The following is a 27920-nucleotide window of genomic DNA, read 5'->3' on the forward strand; positions in this document are numbered from 1 at the left end:
TAAATACGTCTGACCAAAACTAACTGCAAAGAGGCACTTTCCGTAGTATTGGATATCATGACTCGAATACATAATGCAGAAACTAAACGCAAAATATTTAAAAATACAGTTACATCGTGTTGGAATTTGATATGATATAATTAAAATATAAATAGAATAATTAATTAACATGAGAATTAAATTACATCGTAATAGCTGTAGAAAAATAATTTTATTAAATAGGATGCACATTGACTAACATCGGAATTAAACGTTAAAATTTGAAAGTGTCTCTTCCAACGAAATATTCGAGCCTTCAACGTTTGAGAATTCAACGTTCATCGATTCATAAGTTTATAGTGGCAGATATCTAGGCTTTAAGATGTAATCGAAGATTTTGAAAATTAACTACCCAAGTTTGAATAGTCGAATGGTGTTTATCCTTAAACGTGAATTGAACTTTGCGTTGTTACGAATCAACCATCCATCAAAGCATTTCGATTAAAAATGAATATTACGAAAATTTGGCTATAGCAGAAAAGAAATTGTACGCCAAGAAGGCTTTCGCGGATTATTGCTTAATGCTCACACGATTTGAAACCGTGGTATTGGAATACTCATTGCCATGCAATGTTTAAGACATAAACGTACCCATGCCGTCTCAAAAAAGTGCTCTTCTAAATAAAAAATTGTTAATACGGGGCGAATTTTGTCCGTTATTGCGCGATAATTGGGTAATGCGTTTACATGCGTTACGTACACGCATATTCGTTTGCGTAAAAAAGCCTGTAATTGTATACTGCTGCATATGTAACTATTATGATTATTATTAACGACGATATACAAATCATTCTTGTAAAAACAAAAAAAAAAAAAAAAAGGAAACGATATGGTATAGTATAATAAACGTTGACACAAAAAAAAAAAAGGAACTTGTTTCCTCGAAATATTTGCTACTTTTGATTAATCTTTTACACGCATATAAAAACCATTATGAGGAAAAAGAGAAATAACGAAATGGTTTGATTCCAATGTATTTTTCCAAAACGTGGGATAATATTTATAAAAGTATAAGTACAGACACGAGTGAGATAACAACAAAGATATACTAAAATCTTTATCACAAAAGAAAACAATTATTACGCATAAAATGACCGACACATTACTGGCATATTATACAATCGAATATAACACTAATATATCGGACTACTAAAACAATTATTCGCGATACACGATTTGTTGTTGTTACCGACGTTTATACACTTTACTTTTTCGTTTTGCTTTGTTTTTTATAAACGTCCATGGAAAAGGGAAAGATAGGAGCCTTTCTTTTTTTACTTGTGCCCACTTTGCTTGCCATATTAAACAATAAAGTGTCTTTACATAACCATAATAAATATATATTTGTGTTTCTTCTTGTAAACACTTGGTGTGAACAGAAATAACATATAGGACTCTTCATTTAGTTGGACTAGCAATTTTGGCAAATAATCACAACAGGCTAGTACTCAACGATAGTACGATCAGTGAATTGCACAGTATCTTTTTTTTTTAATAAAGCTAATCTTTCACATAATCATTTTGTGTGTAGTACACTCGGTAATAAAGCGTCTTACTTCGCCAAAGTGAATATGTATTATCGAATTTAAGATGATACACACCCTGTAATTGGAATATATAAGTACGATAATATTTACAAATATTAGATTTTTTCAAAGATATATTTTCATTTACCTGCCCTGGGTATTTATGACTTCCTGCATAGACTTCTTCTTGTGAATCCCTCCTGAAAATCTGCAAAAAACAATTAGCATAAGAATACTAGAAACATGAAAATTTTTTTATTTCCATTTCTGAAGTTAAAAGGTAAACTGATATATTTACAGGTATTATCACGCTTATAGGTGGTGGCAATGGTTTGCAATTAGACTGAATTACATTATTTGTTATTCCACTTTCTATATCATCTTTTGTTTCAGATTCATCATCCTCTTCCTCATCGTCCTCCTCCTCCACCTCTCCTTCAGACTCAGCAATATGTACCGATACTTGATTTGTTTCTGGTTTTGTCCATTCAAAAAATAATCCAAAACCAATATCATAGCCATCAGTCGCAAATTCCCAAAATAAACACAAGCCATCTTCGTGCGTCGGCACCTTAACCGTTAGTATTTCTCCATGACCAACTTTAATAACTGCATCACCATCTTCTCTCCTAATGAGTTCCTTGAAGGCATTCATACCCTGTCTAGTCCACATTTGTGGTGGATCTATATGTGGGAAATCATCTGGCAATTCATCAGAATCTTCTCTGTTCAATGTGGCCATTTCATTTGTTTCTTTTGACTCTTCCTTCTCGGCATTTTCTATTATGGCAGTGTTTATTTCTGGAATTTGATCTGCTACTAGTAATTGGTTTTGACGTAATTGTTGCATGTATTGATGATAATGTTGTTCTTGTAATTGCCTTATTAGTACTCCTTGTTGCTCTGGATTGCCAGGATATTGTTGCTCCGCATACATTTTGAATTGGTAAAATGTTTGTTGATTTAAGGCATCTTGAATTTGTCTCCTCTGTATTTCTTCCTTTAATCTAGCTTCCTCCTCTTTCTTTCTTTGTTCATCTAATTCTTTTGATCTCCTTTCTTCTTCTACTTTTCTTGCTTCCTCCTCCTTTTTCAACCTTAACTTCTCTTTGATGTCCCTTTTCTGTGCTTCTACAACTGTTATAAACAGGGGACATAGCTTGTCTAACAAAACTATAAATCCTTCCATCGCCTGTTCCTTGGATATGTCTCCTAGACTTTGCCATGCTAAGCGTCTGTCTTTCCCAATTACATCCAACACACCCAAAGGTGGTGCATTCTCTGTAGTACATTTGCCATGCGTTACTTGCTGGGTAAAAGCCACTAGCTTTAATTTGTCTTCATAAGACAAATGAACAGCTTTGCCTTCCTTTTCTATAATTTTTACACAATTTGTATAATTGACATGTTGACATGGAAGGAAGATAACCTTATCTATACATTAAAATAATGAAAAGAAAACATAAGTCTACAAAATCTACAGTAGACTACAAACATATACACCGATCAACAGAGAAGTTCTCATGAAATTTTATACTTCAAATTTCAGACATGTTGGAAATATATAACATAATAATGTAACAGCACGTATCCACACAAACATATGGTTTTTCTGACATAACTCAAAGAAGCGAATAGCGATACTATTTTAATAAACTGACAATATGATTGACTCACCTTTATAAAAATTGACTGCGATTTTGTACAGTTCCTTAGTTTCGAAACCCCATAGACGAGGCTCCCGCATCTTTCCACTCTCCTCGTCATTTTTATTTTTCGCCAAGTTCTTCGCGGATATCGCTAGTTTCTCGATTTTCTGTTCTACCGAGGAAGTGTCACCATTGGTATCCGCCATTTGCAGTTGCATTGACACGTCAATTATTGTTAGATGCACCCTAACCTATCTATTTCTGACAGTATGAAACATTTCAAAAATCTTTATAAAGATCACGCAACTAAAAAGCTATTGCACTTGTAGATAGGTATCAGCATACGTTAAATTTACGTTTGCATATAATTTGGTATAATATTAATAGCCTAAACCCTTTCCTTTATTGGTCAATTGCAACATTGCAAAATGCACTGCATTATGCTAATTATGATATAGTATTATCAAAGTCAAATCGACTTTTATAAATCGATTTCTACATAACTAGAGCAATTGCAAAAAGAAATGCGAGCAATTAAATGAATACAACTGTTTAAAGAAATCATTTACTAATTAAGCTATGTAATTTTTTTTGCATATAAAGTTCGTACTTTAAAATATGATTTTTCAATCTTCGCGGGTAATTCAATTGGCCTAAGGTGTATATCATGATCTCTTATATCTTCCCAATACAACTTCTAAAGTAACAAAACACAAAAATATATAGCATAAAATGATATAAAATGATGACAGATAAGATATAGATAAGGAAGAAGTTTTTACATTTCTGCCTTATAAAACCATATAACATGCATATAACACTTTCTTGTTTCTAACATTTAGAGAATAGGAAATATTTAATAGAGAAATGACAGCATGTACGTTCCCAAACCGGGTACGTAAGTAAATTATAGCAAGCTGAAGATTCGCTTTGTACGCGTAACAGAGACGCGTAATTACTAAATAAAAGAGTACCTATCGCTGCCGGTTTAATAAAGGAAGAGTTTTGTATAACCGTCGTCTTCATTGTGTTCAACAATAAAAAAAAGTCTAAACGTAATTTTCTTATTCTTCATATCGAATTGTGATTGTGTAAAGTGTAATCTTTTTTGAGGTCGGTATTTCAGAACACGTACATACCATCCCCACAACCCATCTGTAATTCATTCAAAGCGACTTCGAACAACGATAGCGCTACTAATTCTCTTTTCTGCCTCCAGATGTCTCTGCACTCGAGAGCAACACGTTCAGTCAGCGACCGAGTGTCGCGAGTGTAGCTCGTTAGTATTGTGACTGTGACTCGCTTATCTGAGCGTGCTGCTGAGCGTAATGTAGAGGCGCGGGAGAGGCAAAAGCGTACGGACGCTTTCGATTCCGTGGGAGATCTGGTCGGTGAGTGACGGACAGATGCGTGCGCGACGAAGTACGCTTCAGCGGCTTCGGTGTCTCGCTGATTCCGAGTAACGAAGTCGTTAAGAGCGCGTGCGGGCAGCAAATTGTGTGCCTCTTTCTTTCTTATTTTTTTTTTCGACATGGTAGGGATATACCGTTATTCACGAACGTTTCTCCGTTTCGATGCCTCCCCTAAAGCTGCGTAAATCGACGGTATACCTGGTATACCCCGAACGCTAAGCCGAAGATCGATTAAAAGAGAAAAACCGGTTCATGGAAGTTTCCTCGTGGAGAGAGGACAACGCGGATAACGCAAGCTAAGAAGCTGTCCTGCGGAGCAAGGTTAGGTGAGTACACTTACCAATCCGGCACCGCTTTAGTCGCGTGGTACAAAGCGTTTCACGCGTTCCTCCCGCTGCATCGATTTTCGTCCGCGTATTCCAGCCAGATTCTTGCCCTGTCAGCCCGTAGTTGGACCGTTTTTACGGTTTGTTGTTCCCTGTCGCGCGTTTGGCTAGCTTATAGAGACGCTCGTGTATATCGTACTATGTATACACGGACAAAGGCGTAACCTATTTACATGTATACGGGGTGACCTAGCAATCGTTGTACAATCGGCAACAGAATGACTCTACGTGAAAAACAAGTGGAAAATGTAGAATACCATTTTTCCATATGATGCTTCGTTTTCGAGGAAATGGAGTTTAGAAATCTGTCAAATTAAACTTGGCTGATTACCGTCTAGGTATGAGCAAATAATCGACAGCAGATTGTTCTACATGTAAAAAGAAGTTAAAAACGTACGATAAAGTTTTTCCATTGAAGGCCATATTGCCAGGAAAATAAAATTTGGACGTGTTTAATTGGAAACTGGTCTGGTAGGTACACACGCGTGATAAATTTTCATAAATTATTTTTCTCAAAAACAAAGTATTACACGAACAATTTTATTTTATATTCTCGACTTGTTTCCTTACATAAAATCGTTCTATCGGCAATCGTACCACGATTACTGAGACACCCTGTATTTACACGTACGGCCTCTGTACGCCGACACCTACGTGTGGCCATATCTTTGTGGGGCACAGGTGAATGGAAAGGACTATCCACGATGTATGTTATGTGCGAGAAGTTCTCGAGGAAGCGTGACGTGACGCGGTTCAGTAGGACGCGATCACTTTGGAGGAGAAATTGATCGGGTCGCGTTCAGAGCAGCGGCCGCTACTGACACTCTAATAAATCTGCGGACCTTTAAAGGTTTAAAACCTGATACAAATCGATGTTTAAATGCATCGTGATTACCGCTCATTCTGCGAAGAGTCTCGCAGAGGACGCGAACTCCGTTTGCATACAGTACTCTGCAAAAGTCTTAGACCGTTCACGATAGGAATCTTTTAATGGCGATTAATTGTGTTTTTAAAGAATGTCTTCGCATGATGTTATACAGAGATGAATATTACCTGTTTGTTGTGTCTTCTGACCCATCAATTTTTTAGAAATACTTCAGCAATTAGGCTTCTACATTAGGAACGTCGTGTATCATATTGTTTTGTTTCAAAGTCATTTTGCATTTCCGATCTTTTTTAGTCATTGATATTTATATTTTATATTCGCTCATATTTTTCATTCGTTTCTATTATATTCGTTCGTTTATATTTTGATATTTATATTTTGTGTTCATATCTATATATAACATTAATATTTTATATCCTATACCAACGCGAGATGCGATTAAAGTCAACCGAAAAGTGGTTGTTACACTCGCTGTATTCAGTTATCTCGTCGTGTGTTTAAACCAAAGATTCCGTTAATTAGGACAAAATTTTTTGGACAATTTAATTAGGACAAAAACGGAAATACCAGTCACAATTACAATCTAATTGACATGGAACTTTTTTAAAAATTATTTTACGTACGAATTTTCACTATTTCGCTTTCCTTTATAATCTCACGGGTCGCGCGAGCTATATTTTTAATACTATACAACAAATATTATTTTAATATCTGTTATTCATGGAAATGTTAACGAAAAACAGGCGAGCTTTAAAATTTGGAGCAATTTACAACGTGAAACGTTTCACGTGGAAAAAAGTCGACTAATGTTTTTCGAGCTACCGACAAAAGGGATCGCGGGGAAAAAAGGAATAAAAACGCATCAGAAACTCGTTACCAGCAGCCCAGTCGGTGGTTTTTTTTTCGTTTTTCTGAAAACGATTCCATTGTGTTCCACGTCGAAACGAAAATCCAGCGAACGCGCATCCTTTGTTAATATTTACGAGGCATGTAATTACGCCAGATCGGCCGAATTTCATTTGGCTCGGATTAATATTACCACGCCTGCATCGAAATTAGAATTCTACGCTCGAGTCAGTCGTATTGATACAATCGCGCCGATCTTATACCGATTAATATCGCACAAGAAAATTAGATTTTTGCTAAGACAGGAGAATTTTCAAAAATATTATATACGATGTCTCGAATTTACTTTGTTGATTGTATACTTTATATATTTTTGCAAACCAAAGCTTCTTGGGGTCGAATATAGTTTTTGTAAAGACTGCAAGACATTTTCAAAATGAGAGATTTAGGGATCATGCGCAGGAATTTTGTCACGTTAAGTCGCTCGAGAAATTGAAATCGGTCTTCGTAAAGGTGGAAAGATTTAAAAAATTTGTTTGCGTACTGTCTCATCTGACATCGTTCTAAAATGGAAAATCACGAACAAATCTTCAGAGTAGCGAATCTAAAGCCTGTTTAACATTTCTCACGTTCGTACCACGTTAATATCTTCTCCTATTTTTTCATCATTATTTAATTAATGCGCTCATGACACGACACCAGGAAATGATGGTTAATTCAATTTAAACGCGGCAGAATCTGGGTTAGTTCCAGATTAGAATTAGATTAAAATTAAGTTAAACCTCCACGGGGCAAACTGTCGCCGTGTTTCCGGGAAATTTCATTCTACAAAGATAACCTTGTCGGCAAATCGTTTACGCGTCTCTCAACAACGATCGTATGGAAATTAACATTTTTATCGTATTCCTTTTTGATCTCCAACTAGACAATCTATATATATGACGATTCGAAGCAGTTGGTAGCGTTTGTGCATTGTCGACCCAGAAATTTTTTGGCACGGTAAAATTCGGACATCTACTTTGCTACCGCACCAAATTTGAGGACACGAAACGCAACTTAAAAATACCCAACAATATGCCATCATTTCTAACTGACAGAATGCAAGATGGAAAGACTAGGTTGTATAAAAGAAATAGATATATGTACATATACAAACTGTATTAATTTGTTAACTATCTTAGAGCTATCTAAATATTTGCCAATTAACATTACAAACTACTAAACATTACAAATTAAGCACGTAAATACTATTTAAATACTTACACATGCAAGGAATACGTGTGCTTATACTAATATCCTAATCACTAATACCCTACCAGGCAATAAATAAAAAAAAAAAAAAAATGCAAGATCTAGAATTGAGTAGGATGTAGCTTCTGTAGATAAAAACGAAGATTTTGAATTGGGCTTGCTATCGTATTATCGTACTATCAGGACTTTGGTAGTTTAAGCTTTCGTAATTTTCTTTTCAAGAGATCGAAGAGATGAAGAGCAAACGTGAAACGTAGTACCGTAAGTTTCACGCTTTAAACACAGTCATACGTAGTGCAATTATTAATATTCGTTTCCTGTAAAAAGTTGGAATTATCTTTTGCGTCTGATAATGCGGGAATTCTCAAAGATAAAGAGACAATCATTTCCCAACTCGTTCGTTCCGAATTCTTCCCCATTTTACCACACTGTTCGAAGGTCGATGCAACGTGACTGATAGAAAACAGACTTTGTCCTATTCCACGTAAAATTGTTAAAACTACCCGATCTACCCTGCCAAGTTTTACACCAAGAAACACCATGACAAGATTTTATTTATTTAAACCATTGTTCATATCAACGTCTAACGAGGAGCATTATCAACGTTGTATAATTAATTTCTCGATGTAACGAATCGGAATTAAACTCTGCAATTTGCGAGCTTTCAATCGGCGCATCTGCAACTCAGGACGTATTTTATAGCGAGGACCTCAAGTTTCACAGGCCAAACACCAGAAGACGGTACAGTCTGTTTAATCGAGTTTGAGCCTGCTGGCCAGTCACCTTCCAATTCCATTTACGAAGCAACGCGGCAAAGTCAATTCCCTTTAATAAAATCTTCCTACGAATGCAAGCAACGCGCAGTTTCTACGTTTCTTATCTGTCGACGAAAACAAGAAACGTTGCAGAACTTTTTATCTAAAATCTAGACTCTGAAATATGGCAACACCAATCCGGCGATCGTAGACGAATGCCGGTTATGTTTTCCTCATTTTTCGAACGAACAAGTTTAGAATAACAGGTTTCTTAGATAGAGGTCGACTCTCTGTTCTGTAACTCGCTGTATGGTAGGCATCGTATCAGTAGTCGAAGAATGAAGCTGAGTCGAAGTCCTTTCACATTGTTTGAAATATACACGAAGAGGGTGAATCGGGGAACTAGGCCAGGCTCGAGTTCCTTTCTCGGTGAATACGAAGGAAATTCGCAAGAAGGAAAATAGTATAGCTTCTTATGATTGTATCGTTCGTCGAGAGATGAGTTCTTGTTGGGCATCTCGAAGAGATCTCGGGAGAATAGAACCCTGCGGATCAATAAAATTTTCGGTGGAAATTTATAATTTTTGTTTTATCTGCAATTTTTAATTAAGATGTACCTTATAGAAACTAATCTAACTTATTATCTTATTTTCTCTTTCTCCCTTTTTTTTTTTTAGGTACCCTTTTATCAAATATTCCTAATTTTATACTTACAATCATTTTTTATACTTACAATCATTTACTTACAATCATTTGCGTTTATCTTATGGCAATGCTTTAACACATTTCGATGTATTTTTCGATGTATTTATTATAATCGCTGGAGTAAACGTTAATGCTGTATCGGTATAAAATCAATTGTTAATACTTGGATATAGGTAGATCCAAAGGATATCTCCTTCTAAGGCTGCTGGGTAAACCAAAGTAACAACTTTTCGCAAGTTGGTTCTGGTGGCCTTTTATACCGTGTTCATGTGCTTCGGAATATCTTTTAATTTCCTGTTGGAATTTTTTCCTTATGTTATCTGTTATCTGTTCCTGTTTCTTACATATCACGGTGCATTTAATGTACTTCTTGGAATAAACGGTCGTAGTGGACTCTCTATTTTCTTTACTTTAGGATATTCGACAGCCATGCTCCAAATTTGAATTCAATATGCCCATACGGGTTTGGCGATGGTCTTGTAGATTCGCAGTTTACTGTTTGTATTCAGTTTGGAGTTGCTGGTTATGAAACAGTTCATAATTTCCCTGTTAGTTTTTATTTGTTTCATTTTCTCTCGCGTGTGTATTTTCCAGGTTGGTTTGCTGTCCAAACGAAGACCAAAATATTTGAGGAAATTTGTTTGCTGGATTTCTGACTTACGAAAGTTGGCCCTTTTTTCTTTAACGTAAAGGTCACGTGTGAGCATTTTATCGAGTTCATTGTAATTTCGTTATCCTCCGTTCAGTCTTCTAACCTCAGACGTAATTTCTGATTTCGTAATCTGATTTATAATTAAAAGATCTGTAAAAAAAAAAGGTGTTCTTCCTTAAGCTTCTTTCATTTCGAGAAATAAATCAGCGTCTGGCTGCTTCTGAGCGATGATATAAGTATATACCTGTTATTAGAATTTCCATATCTTGAAAATTAATGCTTGTAGAATTGTCAACTCGCCATAATTCTTATCGTAAATCTAAATTCTGTTGAAACCGATAACCCTGGACATTCTTTCGCAACATCAAAAAATGAAAAAAGCAGTGAAGAAGGAAAATACACAGACTGATAAATTCTCTCTCTCTCTCTCTCTCTCTCTCTCTCTCTTTCTCTGCTTCCATTTCTCTCTCATGCAGCACATTCTCATAATTGTTCTTGACCACCCACGCAATATGGGACGATCGTGCAGTCACACAAGGAAGCAGTTTCACGATGAGTTGCACAATTAATAACATTGTTCAAGGTTTTGAGGGCAATGAAATCGAGCGCAATATCGGAAGAACGTACTTGGCCGGATTTATTGAACGCGTGCAGGCATGATAAAGTCTTTGACGCAGAAACTTCGTCAATAGCAATGATAATAGCTCCGTCGAAACTTCGTTTATCCTGGTTGACTAATGAATTGCAAATACAATGAATTGTTCTCCTTTTATTTAGGGACGAAAACATTTATTTATTTATTATTTATTTAATTCGTCAATATTTATCTACTAGATAGTTAAATCGTTCGGTAGAAAATTACAGAACGATATAAATCAAAGAAAATAGAATTCGGCGAATTTTTCAATCACAGTTACCCATAACAAATAGACTTATCGCTAATTAACGACTTATTTACAATATTTCAAGCGTATAAATGTTATATTCGCTTGCAATTATCTACGAAATTATTTGCTTTAAACGTAGCTTGATTATAAACGGGTTAAAGTTTATCATTATTTTAATGAATTTATGCTAACAGCAAATCATTTGATGACGCTTTAATAGCCATAAATTGCGTGCTTTTTAATTTCTGTCTGATTTATTGTCCAATAATTACCTCTGCAATATTTCTTTATATATTTCTTCCTCCAAAAGGAATATTTGGATTATCGATTCGCTTTTACTTCTATGCTATATCATTACGAATTTAAATGTCGAATTTATTGCAATATCATTTGACTACACGCGTTTTATCGTATTACTGTATTTCATTAATATTCATCCAATGTTTTATGCATTGTAAAATGTCTGGATATTGATTAGCGATAACGTATACGCATTCTCTGCACGTTTACGCCTTTAAACTTTTCATAGATGCATAAAACTCTACAGTCTAATAATAATTAGCTTACCTGATCATATTTTACACGGAAGAACGTGATACGGGAACCGTTACTTTTTCGATAATCGATCGAACAAAACTATTCGCTCGTAATTCGTGTTATTAAGTTCATCCCTCGAGCATTTTCCAACGATATTGTTTAAAAATGGCAAATAATTAGCAATATTATAATACACGTGCCTTGGTGGATACTTTGTTATTCGACGACTGGCCTTGTAGCTACCGAATGTGTTTCGCTTTTAAAGGAAATTGCAAAATGGTCTTGGTATAAATCGTGAGTTTATTATCGTTCCAGCGAACCAATTGTTCCATGAAACTTGAATACCTTGGAACTTTGTACTATTTAATTTCACATCGATTCGTAATTTATTATCACGTGCTGTCCTCGTTATAACATTTCGCTTGTTTCTGTCTCTTAACGTTGGCTTGGAATTTTACTTGAACGTAATCTTCAGATACGTGGAACTTGAAAATTAAAGGACCGATAAATAACTTTATTATATAAATTCGTTTATCCGTAGAAGATTTAAAAAAAAACGATTAAATATTACAGATAAATATTTATGACACCTACCTTAAAAAACACGATATATTAGCTTCGATGTTTTCGTAGAAAAAGAGATACCATCGAGAGTTCTTCTCACACCAATTGGCTTTTTATTTAATAAAAATGAATCTTTGTTTCGGACAATTTTATCGTGGATAAACGATAAATAACATAGCAACAATTTGTATCTGTATATAAAAGGGAAAGAAATGTGTTAGAAAACGTACGAATTATTTGCAGAATATTTTCCCAAATGTAACAAAATAAGTAACCAAATTTCCTTTTTTAAAAAGTGGCCATTTAATTTACGATTACGATGTTAATCGTTATCTGGCGAATTCGTGAATTGTCCTTTCGATTGCAGTGACTTCCCGCGGCACGAGCTTTCCTTGCTAAAATAATTACAACACGGTTCTTTGTTAGTCGCTTTCACCGTTTCGAGGGCATACACGAGACGAGGAAACGACTCGAGACGATCTTGGCTCGCGTGCCATTGTCTTTTCCGCTAGTACTTTCGTGGATCGGTTATTTGTTCGAGCAACTCGTCTATCTGAATCGAAATGGAACGAGTTTCTTATCCGGCTCGTGAACAGAACGCATGTTAGACCGACAAAAGTTAATTCGTTTCGTTTGCCTTCGGTTACTTCTTCCCGTGTAATTTTAATATATTTTATGCCTCTGCTATTTACAAGAAATTAATCTCACAGAGAACAACGATTTCTATGTAAATATTCTACGAAGGTATCCATATTTGTCGTAGAAAATTTTACCACTTTCTTATACCGCGTAGAACTTCATCAACGATTCAAATGTGTTTTCTCGTAATTAGTTGGCTCGGCAGGAAACGATTCGTCTTCGTCTGGCTGAGAAAATATTTGTCTTCGACGTAAAATTCACAGAATCAAAGTTCATATGGATACGTTTAATTTCACATTTTCTAGGTTTTAGATTTTATGAAATTTCAGAATGTCTTACATTTATTTCAAAGTAATTTCAGAGGCCTGTCGAGCCTCGATTTAGGTAACAACGATGACAATTTAAAAATAATTCAATGGATTATTTATGAGGGAGCTGCAAGATAATCGTAAATATTCATTTGTCAGACGTTTCCGCGAGTATTTCAATACTTTCTCCGTAATAATATCTAAACATTCACGAAGATACTTAGATGTACAGAACAGATTCGATGCGTTCTTTTTCAAACGAGAGTGGACCAGAATAAAAGACAAGTGACACGCTTCACAAAGTCGCCTGAATCGAAAATATCCTATTAAGTGATAGGAGGAAAATACGAGGAACCAGTGGAACAAGGGGTGAATGGGGTGGAAGTCTTTGAAAAGCCAACCGGTTTTCTCCGGTTCGTTGTTTAAACCCGAAATCCAGCGACGTTGTAAAACACGCGATTATTCTGTCGTCGAACGGTCGACGTGGATAATGAATCAGACGGTGGCACCATTACGGCAAGGCCAATTAATCGAAACATATTACGTTCCTGTTTGCAGTGCGTCAGAAATATACGCGAACTCGTACGACCTGTTTCTCGATCGTTCACGGCCCGTGAATATGCGTTAGGCGACACGATACGTACATCCAATGGTCGATTATTAAAATTACGTTAATTATATTCTATAAGTAGAAAATATTATGCAACTCTTCTATTTCATATCCTTTGGCTTGGAACGTTGGTAGATAATTTCCTAGTTTACCGGAGTTGGAGTAATTTGACAAATTCCAAAGCGATACCGTAAATGAATTGTCAGATATGTGAGAGACGATCGATATCTAAGCAAAGCTGTAATTAATCGAAAACCATAATCTACTGAAAATCAGGTTTCAGAGCCTCATTTAGGTAACAACAATCACAATTTAAAAATAATGGAATGGATTAGTTACGAGAGAGGCGAAAGATAATCGTAAGTTACGATCGATATTATACCAAACACTAATTGATAGAAATTTTTCAAGTTTCCTCGTTTACCGGATTTGACAAATTCCAAAGCGATGCCGCAAATGAATTGTCAGATATATGAGAGACGATCGATATCTAAGTAAAGCTGTAACATATTAATTGAAAACCATAGTCTACTGAAAATCAGGTTTCAGAGGCTTACCGAGCCTCGTTTAGGTAACAGTGATGACAATTTAAAAATAATGGAACGAATTAGTTATGAGAGAGGCGGAAGGTAATCGTAAGTTACGATCGATATTATTTCAAATACTGATTGATAGAAATTTTTCTTGGTACAATCGGTTTCTTTCCTCTCGAAGGAATAAGCCTTCGAAGAAGCGAAGCACGAGTTTACAACATCGCGGATCGTTTCACAGCTCGTTTTACGATTTCCTCTTTCGTAACGTTCCGTCGTGACAAAAAAGGTTGCTTTAACGGGCGTGAAATAATTTATTGTCACGAATGGCAATCCACTTTCGCAGCCGACCGGAAATCGTCGATCCGTTCACGAGGGTAGTTGCTGAACTTCCGACCCTCCTTCTTTTCCAACCGACAAGATCGGAAAATGATTACACGCCGAAACTTTCCTACTCTCGATCACGAACTTTTAAATAAGGTAGCCGTGGATCTCGTAAATAGTTCCATTCCGGATGATAACGAACGACCTACGATCAACTTACCGTATTGTAATAATTATACTGATATTACGCGATTTAAAGGTTATTTAAACGCCCTTACATGTAGATATTACAAATACGATACTTGAGATACCGTCGAGTACACGTCACCCTAATTACAGAGGCTCGAGAAAGTATTTGAACTGTTGTTAAAACACTTGATGAACTACCGTTATGCGTAATATGAAGCATTTTGCAATTTTATCAGCTCTATAACGAGATACGACTATCGTGATTTCACTCTATGCACAACGCATACAACTACGCTTGAATCACGAGGAAAAATACACGGATATAGATAAAAAATAAAAATATAATCGCGACAGAAAATGAAGATAGTTTGAGACGATTTAAGAGAAACGATTTCTTTTTCTAATTTATCAGATAGGATTTTTTAAATAATTGCGGTTAAAAAAGGAAAATAGAAAACATTATTTATCCAAAAGACTTGAGTACAAAACAAAGTTATATTAATGGGTATCGTTTTATTATACGCTATGGAGGAAACATATGAATAAACAAATAAACTAATATGTCGGTTAATGGCATTAGCTGTCTCGAGGGATTGTCACAAACTCTACGGTGATTAGTTTTATGCTAATTTTGCATACTGCTCGACGATAACATATCGTTTATCTTGGATTGCAATGTGTATCCGGTCCCGACGTCACACGTTTCGGAATTCGTTGAATGAAATAACTATAGATAAGCAATAACTATCTGAAACACGGGAATACACTTTGAAATTAACTTGTCACCGCGTAATCACTGACATTAAGGAGACAATTTACATGCTTGTATTATAATTATAACATGTTATTTAGTCTCTGACTGATAAGCCAGATAATAATTCATTATACTTGCAATTTTAAAGTGAAATTTTATCATGTTGTTATATATCTATATATATAAATGACGTTACTATAATGTACTTATGATTTTATGTTTTGACTGATATTTTATTCGCATGATAAGAAATTGGGAATAGACTAAACTACCTTTCCTCTGCAAGATAAATATTCCTAGATACTTCGTCAGATATTCGTCGTTTGTTAATTTTTAAACGGAACAAGTCTTACGCTCGAATCGAATAATTCATATCGCTGTTTTTATCTACTATCGTATGTATTATCAGAAGAGATATCACGAATTCGAATATACAGAATTTTTTGTTGTTCAAAGCACGATATCGAGTCACTTCGTTTATTTATTATTTTTCTATTTTGTCCATTTTACCAAATTGATTTTCTTCGATTGGAAGGAAACGTTCGATATTTTCGTCGCTATCGGAGCCTCGCGATATTTTCCTTAATTTTCTTTCCCTTGCTTTCACCATTGAAACTAAAAATATTCTTTTCGGAACGAGAATAAATCATCGAAGAAACGTGGCAAATCCAAATTCGTGGAATTTCTCGTCGCTCAGACAACGATGTATTAAATCCTCTCGCTTATCGCGCAATTTTGTCAGATTGGTTTCCTTCGATTAATAGAATCCTCGCGCTGCACACCTTTATCGATATCCGAACCTCTCGCCGAAACTTCTTTCAATCCTTTTTCTCGTGTTTTCCTCACCGACAAAAGAAATATGTTTTCATAAGCCGTTTCGAGGACTCCGACCAGCCACGTCAACTAACACATAGACGAATTCGCGACACTCGATCAGCTCCGCGAACGACCATAAACGAAGGCGTAATTCATGCCCGCCTAAAGTGGTCTTTAAGCTGATCAACGATATGGTTGAGGACCACTAAAGTGGCCTTCACTTGCTGAAGGATAAGATCATCGATTTCTTGCGCTCTCTGCGTACTATTTCAGCCGATGAGAAGTTTAACAACGATCGCGATCTCTCCAACGGATATCGTTGTTTCTGTCTCTTTGTTTACGCGAATTTACGCGATTACGATGGATTCACTGTAAACAGCTGCTGCGAATGTATCCGACATTTAACACTGTGGATAGTTGGAACAATTAGCACGCCTGGATTCTCGAATGCTCGTATGTTATATATTTTTCGCATTTATTTAGAGCAGGTTTACACGTTACATGAAAATTGATGAGAATTCGAGTTTCTGGATGATATGAAATGAGATATTATGCAGGATATTCTTTGGAATACGTTCGTTGAACGATGTTGCTGAATTCTCGAGTTTCGGTATTCGATTTAATGAAACACAAATCAACATTCGTCTAATCACATTATATTCACAGATAATAATTCAGTAATTCACAGATCAGATCTCACGGTTTCAGAAAAGTCGAAGGATTATCGACACCTGATTCGCGGACTCCATTTCAATCGTCACTGTCTCCTTTTTTTTCCTCAAACGGCCTGAAGCACTTTTGTTCCACATCAGTCGATACGTAATTTTTCATTCATCGCAAATTCGATTAGAATTTTAACGTCGTCCTAAATATTTATCTTCTTCTCTTTCCTTCTTTAAAAATCACAGCCGAAGATCGTTCTTATCAGGCACGTAATTTCGAACTTGTTCTCCATCGTCTCCCATAAATTCGATCGCAAGATCGAACATCCACAGGTGCTTCTATTCATCTCAATTTTTTCCTCGAAACAAACCTCTCTTCTTCGGAATCAGAAAAAGAACGCGTACATCTTCCTTCTAAGTAACTTGGAACATATCGATCGGAAACTACCCGATCCCGATTCCCGAGCAATTTCTCATCTTCCATAAGTTCGCTCTGTTTTTTTAAAATTCCGGAATTAGATCTAAACGTCCGATGCTTGTCAACTTACAACTTCGTTGCTCGACGAATTCTTCTCTCGAGATCAAAAACGAAGACCAGAAACTTCTCCTTCAAACATCCTCCAACTGCTTCGCTTCAAGTGTCACTCTTTCCTCGCCCTGTTCCCTTGGATTGTAACTTTCAGAAATTTCAATTGCACACGGTTTTGCTCGAGTCGCAGTCTGATCCGTCGGAAAAGCTTCTCTTCGCGACGCTGTAAACACAAGGAGGCAAGGTTTTCCCAAACGTAGGTAGAGAAGTGGAGGCGCAAAAGGGAAAAATCAATGGACCTAACTTCCTTCTTTCCAATTCCTCGACGTTCCAATCTCTTTGCTCTACTTGAAGACAGATACGCGAAGGAACGCGATCGATTCGAGGAATCGTAAAATTCTTCGGGATCAGAGAGGCGTGTCGGTCGTCATTGTTACACGTAGCCGTTCGCGTCCAACTTTAAGGCGGCTTCGTAAGAAGGCAATCCTTCGTCGGAGATTTCTTGTTCCGTGGCCTCGTTGCATTCCGTGGATCTCACGGTCGTGCTCAAGCTTAGTAAGGTAGACACCATGGGAGGGATTATAATTCCTGGCGTCTCTGCACCTTCGGGCTTCTTGTCGATGAAGTTGGGCAGGCTTCTTGAGTCGAAGATCAGACTGTCGTAGGTCGGCGGTGGTCCAGGGCCAGAGTTTGGCGTCACAGGACACGAAAGGGCGCCGTAGGTGCTCTCGTCCAAGTTTCCCTCGCCTGTCGATTGTCTCTCGCAGCACTGAAAAAACGGACATCGATATCGAGGAGTTTTAGAGTTTAGTTTTAGAACTTGACGGAGATCGAAACGAGATGAGCCTTATTTCGCGAGAAGCAAGTCTGCGATTCGAACGAAATAGTCACGAGGCAGTATGCTAATGAGCGTTTAAACGCTAGACGATTAATGTCCACGTGTCTAACATTGAACAATTAAAGCTTATATAATCGATACGCGAGTAATTATTTAATTCGTGCGAAATCTGGCCAATCGCACAAGACGAAACATTCTTAGAGATATCACGGTAGGAATTCCTCGAGGATGACCTATTTTACTTTTACTTAAAATTTTCATCATTTTTTGTTTTATTTTTCTAACTTTCAGCTCCTCTAACTTTCCTCGTGAATTAATGTAAAAATTGTGAGTCTTTCGACAGGGACGTAACACACAGTTTTCATTGGATAAGAGTGCGGACGAAAGCCGAGCCAAGCGTGAAACGAAGATTCCTGATCGATAGGATCGTATTAGTTTAGCCAGGGTAACCGCAAACGATTTCACCGCAAATGATAGAGCATCGCGCGATTAGTCAGTTATACGGCATAATATAATCATCGCGTAATATGTTCGTATCGCGCTTAGCACAAGGCCGGATTAACCTGAACCTTAACAGGGTTGGTTTTCGTCGAAAACGAGGCTACCGATTTTAGCTATATCCTATCTGGAAATACGGATAAGATATCCGTTTCTCAGAACGATCGAGTAGATCCGACCATCACCTAAATCCAGCTCGATCTGATCGGGCCACGGAAACTTCGGTTCGCGTGTGCTATTTTAACTGAATCTTACATAACGTGCCGTTTAAGTGCACCACGTTCGTGAACGCGAATCATAATGAACACGGTGTATACAGTACTTTGCGTTGATAAATGCTTGAAATTACGACCGTCGTTTTCTCAAAGTGAGATCTTGCTATTGTTAACCCTTTCTGCTTGCCTTCGTGATAGTTGCTCGAGTCGAATTGTTTCCAGCGGAGTGCACTAACCCTTCGTTGACCCGACTTATTTCTATTTCTATATTTTTCGTCATTGTCGTTATTTCGAACGTCAGATGAGAAAAAGTCGACGAAGCTACGTTGTCAGATTTTTTACACAGGCTAATCGATCTTACGTTGGCGAAATTATCCTTTCGTCTCTGTTAAATTATACCATTATATAAATGAAAATTTCACCGTGTGAGAGGAAAATTTTTATTTCAGAAGAACGTTATAGTCGTGGTTAACGTGAAATAAATCGTCTATTCGTATAGAGACGTGTTAATTAAGCAATTTGATGCGCATCATGAGAAAGGTTACTCACAGCAGCGTGCGCTTCCGTGGTGAAGACCTCGAGGCTATGCACGTCTGGCTCTGTCCTCCAGTATTGCGGATACTCTTGCGGTCGGTTCTTCCGGATGCTCTTGTGACAACAGTAGCACATCAGTAGGACGACCATAATCACGCCGCTGAGCATCGCCCTGCAAGAAAACAGAGCCCGTGCCGCGAGTTAGAATAACGTGAGCGTGTAGCCAAGAGAGAAATGAGACCATCGAGCGTATATTTATCGCGCGTCAACCTCTTCCCTCATAGTTGTGTGGCCGTTTTAAATCATCTTCAGCCACGGTTCATCCTGTTATCGATTTTAGACGAGATTCGTAGACGTGCAGCCTCTCTTGTAGGGTGACGTACTCTTAAGACTTTTATAATAGAAATTTGATGTTGATTGCTTATGAATGGGAGAATTACGTATGGTGGATTTAGAGGAAATCTAAATATACAAAACACGCGTAGAATGCAGGAAATATAGCGGCGTATAGAAACGCGTATGTTAAAATACAAGGTAAATTTCTCATGAATTAATTATCCTGAATTGTTCGTAATAGAAAACTTGTTTACCTATACGAGGAAAGAAATTTAAATATGTTCATGAGAATCTAGAAAATACATATAATTCAAAAACATAGGTATAATACGAAGGTCGAAATACCAAGTATATACCGACAAGTTTTTATTTCAATAGTTATGTAAATCTATTTGTAGTGTTTTTTCATGTGTGTATTTACGATAGAAATTCGCTATTAGCAGCAACACCGTGATAAATAAAGAAAATAGTTTTCAAGTAACGTATCGTGATAAACAGCTACAGTTAATCGAATGAGATCTAAATTATGGGTTGACGTACGTTCGTTTCGTCTTTATTCCCTATCCAACCACAGTAAAACGTGCATTTCAATATTTTAGAACATTTCGTTTAAGTCGATCGCTCTAATATCGTTTCAATGGTATAATATATTCTGCAAAAATTTGTTTCGTAGTATGATCGAGCGACGAGTTCCTTTGAAAAGCTTTTAGCATCCCTTAAAATTCCACCCAATAAAAAAGTATTAGAAATATAAAAAATAATCGATTTAAACGAATCACCCTCTATATTGTAGGCGACAGAAATGAAAAGAAACTTCGAAATCAAGGTACAGACATCAAAGAAGCTGTTCCTCCGAAAAAAGTGAGTAAAAAAAAAAATCTGTCGCTGATTGATTTAACACAAACTCAGACAGCAAAATATCAGTGTGGCTAATATTCGCTAATGTTAAACTTGGAGATTGTTGTTGCGAGTGCGATAATCGCTTTCACTCATCCTCAAAGTGTCCTTAATGGCTTTAACGCTTTTTGAAAGTTAGAAACTTGAGCGTAATGGCAGACGGTAAGCAACAGTCTCCGCCGTTAAGAGTCGTTTCACGCGGATAAAAGGACGAGTCTGCGATTTCACGGTTCGTCGAGACGATTTCTGCGACCACGAGCTTCGCCATCGTGGCAAACCGGTGATTCGATGGCCGTTGTTTACGATACGCCGCATTAAATGATCACGGCTACTGTAATACAGTTGTTCCTGCAATTATTACGGTGACGGAGCCACTTCCTGTACAAACCGTTCTCTTTATGAGTCACGAGCCAACTCGACTTATTTCTTCAATGAAAATTACGGAATTACGATATTTTCAAAATTTACGACGTCAGTTTTGATACAATTTGTCGAATTTTACAGTCGTTCGAGGATTCGTGAATTCTCTTTCCTTCTTTGCTACATCTTTAGTATATAAATAACGATTTCATTATAATAATTTTGAACGATTTAAATCAAGTCGAGCGTAGAATCTTTCTCTCTAAAGAATCTGTCTAAAGTTGTTTGAAAATTGATTGAAACGTGCTTCGTTTATTCCAAATTGAAATTACGAAACTTATAAACTCGTCCAGAGATCCGACCGAGCATCTTCTCTTTCAATTTCCATCGAATTTTCTTTTCTTCTTCTTCGATGAGATTTTAGCGTTTCTACGATGACATGTTCGATATTGAATGAAAGTTTCGCGAAGTTTTTTAATACGAAGGCTCGCTATACTAAGTACGGTATGTTCTGTTTACTTCTTTTTCTTTTTCTTTTTTTTCAAAAAGTTACTTGCGCGTTTGTAGCGTAAGAAGTTGAAGAAGATGATGAACTTTCGTTGCTTATGCTAATCGAGTTTGAGAAACACTGATCTAGTGGTTTACTCAGTAAATACGGTCTATAACATAGAAAGGAGGCTAAATCGTGCTTACCGGATGTTATCTTTTCTTTGCTCTGCAGGGAAGAACCGTATGAAAGTTGCGTGGACTTTAATCAAGCAAAGAGACGCCGTTGGTTGATTAATATTATAAATTGCAAGTGATTTAAAAATAATAAACCTATGGAAATTCATCTCTGGCGTCCTTAATTATTCCTTATCAGATTCTCTGTTTAATCATGTTACGAAGATAATTTAAAATTTAAATAAAGCTTATTTACGTCGTTCGTTGTTACATAACACCGATCGATGAGTTAATGAAGCCGTTGAAAATACAAATAGCTGGAACAACTCATCCTGAAACGTATTGCTATTAATAGCACTCGAACATCATAAAAATGGTTCAATTAAAGGTCGCTCGATCTAGAAGTAACTGAAATAAATTTTCTACAGTTATCTAAATAAATAAATTGATTCCCGACGGAAATATTCAATGATAAATGTACCAACTTTCCTAGAAACATTTCAGATAAATCCTTCGTAATTCCATAGAAAAGTGTTTAATATAAATTCACAGAGATTTCGTAGAAAAATGTTCGAAATAGGCTCCCGGTAATTAATCTATTTCCATAAAATAAGATAACTATAAAATAAAGTTTCTCAATTTTCTTTCTAATTAGATGAGAAATATTTAAAAGGAAATTTAGTATCGTGGAAAGATATTCGATGGTGGGATTCGGCAAGAAAATATATCAAATAAATTCCATATTATCATAGCAGAGGAAAATATCTAAAGTAAATTTCTTTCCATAGATAAACATTGGCTGAATTCCCCGCGATATTGTAAAATAAATACCTCACAGTCTTGAAACTAAATTCTATGTAATATTAACGTAACGATATAGAAAAATATTCATCGATAAATCAATGATCGGGTTCCACGATCTGCCAAATATCTACAATCGGTTCCTTGTTATGACTCTGTAGAAAAGAAATTTTAAATAAATTCTCTGCGTTTATTTCTGCATAGAAAAATTTTTCATTATTTCATCGAAGAAAATTCCAGGCAAATTCTCCGCCAAGGTACAATAGAACAAAATATTACCGCGGGATACCGTTCGACTAAATCGAAAACACGTGTAGAGTTTCCCCGTGTGACGATAGAGAGTCGTTGAAAGCTGTGGATTGCGGGATTGTGTATCGCCGATCGAATCGATCGACCGGTATTGAGTATCGTGCATCGAAAGCCGGTTACTCACCCGCCGAGAAGAATGTTAACATTCCCATGCAAATCGGTCTCGAAGTGACTCGTCTTGCTAGCCGCTCCGCTCGCTGTCGTGGTGACATTGTATTCTGGTAAAATGGCATCCTCATACATGTTCGTGCTATTACGCTTGTTCGAAGTAGCTTCCATAGCGGCCAGCATTGTCATCGTTCGCCGAAACGCGGTCCTGAAACGTTCCTTTTCTCACACGGTTTGTCCACTTTTATGCCTGTTCTAAGAACCACTTTGCGTATCGTGTTTTACGATTGAATTCTTACGTTTTATATAACCTGATAAACCTGATAAAGCATCGATGTTCGATATTGCCTACAAATCTGTACGATCCGTGAATATTTAACGAAATTGACGAGCTTGAGATTTATTTATGACAAGGATAGACCTTAGTGTTTGTTTACAATAGGTTCTTGTTATTGTTATCATTTATTAATAGAACGATTGTAAAGCCAAGATACACGCACAATTGTGTATATATCCATACATGATGCAAGAAATAAAGGAAAATAGAAAATACGAAGAGAGAAGTAGAAGAAAAGCAACGATAATAGCTACATAATACGTGTGTAGCGTAAAATTGGATATAACGTAATCGAAAAAAATTCACCAGCTAAAAACATAATTTAGTGTGTGCGTAAACCTGGATATATAAAGATTTCTTAGAACAATGACTAAAGAGTGCCACGGAAAAAATCTGTTTCATTTGTAAGCGTACTATTGATTAGCTTTAATTTATTCGAGTCTTAATCGGGATCGTCTTAACTGTTTTTAAAATTATAATAAAGGCAGATATAAAAGTTGTTTGAAATTTCCTAAAGGAAAAAGATAGAGAAGCGAATTCATTTTCGCTGTTGAGATTCACGATTTCCTCTTAGTCAATGGTTGAGACACAACTACTTTTTAAAACGATATTCGTACAAGAACCTTTTGAAATTGGTGTCGTGGTTTATCGATCATGCCCTTTGCGAAGATTCCAGCTAAAAGCCACCCCTTACCTTTTCACCGATGGATTCGAGTCGTAGGACATTTTGGAGCGTGTTACTGTAGTCACGATATACTCGAGGTTGGTGGTACCGTCGTGTCGTTTCGATGCCTTCCTGACGCATTTGCATCGAATTATTCGGCCTTCGATCTTCCTGGCTTTCCTCGATCAAAATGCTCGTTTTTGTCGCATACCGCAGACTCTACCTGCGCAATTTTAATTCGTCTTTTTTTAGCCTTTGATCCCCTGTCCTCGCCTTCCCTTCCAACCTGTTGGTCCGCGTTCCTCCGCGATAGTTGACCTCGTATGGTAGCACGAACAGGAACAAACTGTTTTCTTTTATAGTTTCATTTATATCGAAAGATTTTTTAAAAAAGTCGGCTTTGGGATATTCTATAATATAAAATATTTAAAAAGATCCTAAGATCTGGAAGAAATTTTTGTCATAAGAAGCTCAAAGCATAAAAGAAATTTTAGAATGTTAGATATATATGTGAGTTAGGTATGTACGTGAAGTAACACTTTTAGCAGACATAGGATTCGTTTGTTTTGTTGATTAGAATCGTACTTCTCTTAATGGTAGAATCAGTTTCGATGTAGACGATAATACGTTACTTCGATATCTTGTATATCAACAAAGTTGGAACATTAGCGTGCTGTCGATCGAACAACAAGATAATTTCCCGAAGCCTGCGGATCAGCTGCGCTCCGCGGTTCGATTTTTTCACAAAGGAAAACGATAGAGTAGTTCGTTTGTTCCAGGACAATTTAAGGCTAAAATGAGAGAAAAAAATATAAAGAAAATTATAAAACGCGTAGACTTTTTACGGAATGGTCTGTCGTTGTGACTCGTAATTGAATATATAAACAGTCTTGTATACTCTGCTGCGATTTTACACGTGTAATAATCTTATTAACAGCTTTGATGTATGAGAATTATTAACATATTAACTGATTTTAAAGAATACATTTCCTAGAAGAAAAATCCTAAAAACGATTGAGAAAACTAGTCTTATAGTCGTAATATCCATCGTAATATTGCTAATAGTAGCTATAAAAGTTAATCTCACCTTCGATTAAATTTTATTCCAACTTTATTCCGACTCTGCTAATAAAAACGTATCGTCGAGGATTAGCTAGATTGAAGTTAATAACCTGTAATTGGTCAGGGGAAAAAGTAATACGCGATCGTGACGAAAGAAATTAGTACGGAGGCGAGGTGAATGGAAAGCTTCGATTAAGATTAAATACAAGGAATTTCATATGGAAATTAAAATACGTCCCAGTTTTATAGACGCACATTCTCCCAATGGAAAACAAAGCGAATATCTTGAATACAAGCATGCATAATTAACTCCTTGACACGGTATTAAAATAGCCAATGGTGCGTCGTGTATATCAAGATTTCGTGCGACTTTAAATTTTTCATTCGCTTCTCTCTCTCTCTCTCTCTCTCTTCTCTTTCAACGATTCATTTCAAACTTCTGCTTTTAGATATTAGAATTTTTTTAGACGACCACTTTATTTATTTCGGTTGATCTTAATTGCTCGACAAATTTTTTATTTAAAAATATATTCTTCTAGACTAATTTCCTATTTGTAGTTAGAAACGGGAGAAAATGTGATAAGTACATATTTCTTGATTTTCTGATCTTTATGACATTCGGTGATTAGAAAGAGACGTATTTACCCAACTTAATGAATATTAACCTGCCTGACTAATATCGTTAATATCGTTTAAATGTCGAAAACGATGAGATAAAGACACGTACTTAATTGGAAAATCGAATGGAAAAGTAGCTTTGACGTGGGGAAGATTGATAACATACCGAGGTTCAAAACTGTTCTCTTGCAAAGAACAGGAAATGTGTTATTATGTTTTTCATCTATAGCCTAGATTTCTTAGGTTAGAAAATTGCGTATTCGATAAAAGCTTCGTAGAAGCGGAAAAAGTATAAAAGAGGTATTTTGTTTCCTTTTATTGCATAAAATGTCTGATGCACGCGATGCAAGATAAATATTCGAACGAACAAAGCTTCTTTATAGTTCTTGCGCCGTTTGTTTCGTCCTTCACCGGTATACGATCGATTTATGCCAAGCCTACTCAATTGACGAAACTTTCAGCTTAGCGGACTATGAAACGATACCTGACGACCTTTCTTTTTTAACGTCGTATAAAAAGAGACAAAGTTTATGATGTAATATGAAATCTGTAATTAAAAACGGATTATCACGCTAACCATTCACCCGTTAATGAATGTTATTATTAAATCGAAGTATTCCAAAATATGTACAACATCGTCGAGTACCTCTTTCTCACCGCGATTTTTTCTTTTTTTTTTTTCTTTTTAACGTAACGTGCATGTACGACAATCAATCGGTTGCAATCAAACCATCACGAATAATTACTATCATCGGTCTCTCGTTATATTCGTCGCCAAACATGCACCGTCATTTTGTATTCCGTCGTATTTATTTTTTACGTTTAAAGCCTGATTCACGCCGATACAACGTTTCAAATCTTCTAGCAACAGCTGTGGGATCACACTTGGTCAAGGATAATTTAAAGATAGTCATTCATCGTTGAAATGACTACATAACTCATCAACCTACTCGGTAGATCGAAACCTACACCACCGCCCTCATATTTAATCTCACTACTTCGACAAGAAAGATCGAGTTACAAAGATATAATGGATGATACAACAAGCGTTACGATCCTTTTTATATTTCACAAAGCTTGTGCCTCTTTGTTTTCTTACCAACGTTGTCCTATTTTTCCATTGATTATTTTACTTAAAACCGTAGGACGCAATGGCGTTAGGCTGGAAGGCTAGCGGTTTATCGTGAAAAATTTACGAAATAAATTTTTTAACAGACATTGGCTTAGACTAGACCGAAGAAAAAGAAGAAGAAGAAGAAGAAGAAGAAGAAGAACTTATGGCTAGAGTGTAGATCTTTATGCAATTTCATACTTTTATGAGTATAGCTAAAGGAGAATAGGGATTTGTTTCCTCCATGAAATATCGAAACGGATATTTTGCTTCGAATATTTCCTGCATTTTTCCATATTATATGTAACTTTTTTCACTTTGACATTTTCTACAATTACACGAATATCCGCAACGTACTTATTAATCGCCTTGGCATATTTCATTCGGTTAGTAAAAGACTATGAAACTACTACATCATTAATGCTAATTGAAACTTCTGGTTGTTAAAGATTATGCATGGATAGTTAAATATTTGTACATTCTATCCGCGAGTCTTTTTCCTATTATTGCCTATTTTACCGCGGCATAATGGTATTAAACTCACACTTTGTAACCCAAAATTTTCTCTCACTTCCACGTATATATACATTTAATCCCAACCATACTTCCAAAATACCGGAACATTCCTTCTATTCCTTCTTTTTCTTTTTTGTTTTCTGCACAGAATAGATCTAACGCTATCAAATACAGTCGACGTAAATTACCAAACGTATTTTCCACGATGGAAACGCGGCATAAAGCGTGCACGACGTGTACGTACAAGCGTTCCCTTGGTTCCCTTCGGTACTGTCGCGGGCCACTTGCGTTCTCCATCGAGCCCGATGTCGTCGACGACGACGACGACGAAGGATCGCGAGATTAAAAAAATGAAAAAAAAAGTGGGGAAGAAATGGTTGGACGAGGAACCCGATCCGCTCCCGCGACCGTTTCGTTTCAAACTATTACGCTGGTCATATTATACGCGTTGCCTGGCTACCAGTCGAGGCGACGCCGCGACGTTCGCCGCCGGCGCACGCCGCGAAGCGTCGTGACGCCTCGCGTGGCAGGACGAACCGATCCACTGACGTAGAACTGGGACGTGGCGGAACTAACAGGGCCAAGGTGTCTACATCC

The 27920-nt window shown here is 36.7% G+C and overlaps 3 protein-coding genes across 18 annotated transcripts in view; 1 reads left to right on the forward strand and 2 right to left on the reverse strand.

The window, feature by feature from the left end:
* Positions 1-997: 997 nt before the first annotated feature.
* LOC126920227 (Golgi resident protein GCP60) lies at positions 998-3670 on the reverse strand. Its single transcript, XM_050730284.1, has 4 exons — positions 3243-3670; positions 1864-2939; positions 1714-1773; positions 998-1641 (listed from the first exon to the last, which is right to left on the reverse strand). Exons 1-4 carry the CDS (start codon positions 3430-3432, stop codon positions 1540-1542), a joined length of 1428 nt encoding a protein of 475 aa, XP_050586241.1. The 5' UTR covers positions 3433-3670; the 3' UTR covers positions 998-1539.
* Positions 3671-4475: 805 nt separating this feature from the next.
* The window catches only part of LOC126920225 (probable beta-hexosaminidase fdl), a 38556-nt gene continuing 15111 nt past the window's right edge, over positions 4476-27920 (forward strand). Inside the window, exons 1-3 of one of the 4 annotated variants that reach the window (XM_050730278.1) lie at positions 4476-4605; positions 4753-4952; positions 20671-20738. In XM_050730278.1, the coding sequence (XP_050586235.1) occupies positions 20680-20738 (59 nt within the window). In that variant the 5' untranslated portion in view covers positions 4476-4605; positions 4753-4952; positions 20671-20679. Of the gene's footprint in view, positions 4953-20670; positions 20739-27920 lie in introns of all 4 variants that reach the window. The other 3 variants (XM_050730276.1, XM_050730280.1, XM_050730281.1) reach the window with 3 other exon arrangements.
* Positions 15189-27909, reverse strand: LOC126920228 (uncharacterized). 13 transcript variants are annotated; one of them, XM_050730294.1, is made up of 9 exons: positions 27512-27909; positions 25104-25188; positions 24602-24807; positions 24303-24426; positions 24047-24239; positions 23032-23223; positions 19557-19713; positions 19195-19392; positions 15189-18225 (listed from the first exon to the last, which is right to left on the reverse strand). In XM_050730294.1, exons 5-9 carry the CDS (start codon positions 24076-24078, stop codon positions 17890-17892), a joined length of 915 nt encoding a protein of 304 aa, XP_050586251.1. In that variant the 5' UTR covers positions 24079-24239; positions 24303-24426; positions 24602-24807; positions 25104-25188; positions 27512-27909; the 3' UTR covers positions 15189-17889. The 13 variants fall into 13 exon arrangements, with proteins under 13 accessions (XP_050586251.1, XP_050586246.1, XP_050586245.1 ...); XM_050730289.1 differs by having other exon boundaries at positions 24047-24426; positions 25104-25138; positions 27568-27909; XM_050730288.1 differs by having other exon boundaries at positions 24047-24426; positions 27568-27909.

Source organism: Bombus affinis, chromosome 9 (genome assembly GCF_024516045.1).
Source record: "Bombus affinis isolate iyBomAffi1 chromosome 9, iyBomAffi1.2, whole genome shotgun sequence".
NCBI lineage: Eukaryota > Metazoa > Arthropoda > Insecta > Hymenoptera > Apidae > Bombus > Bombus affinis.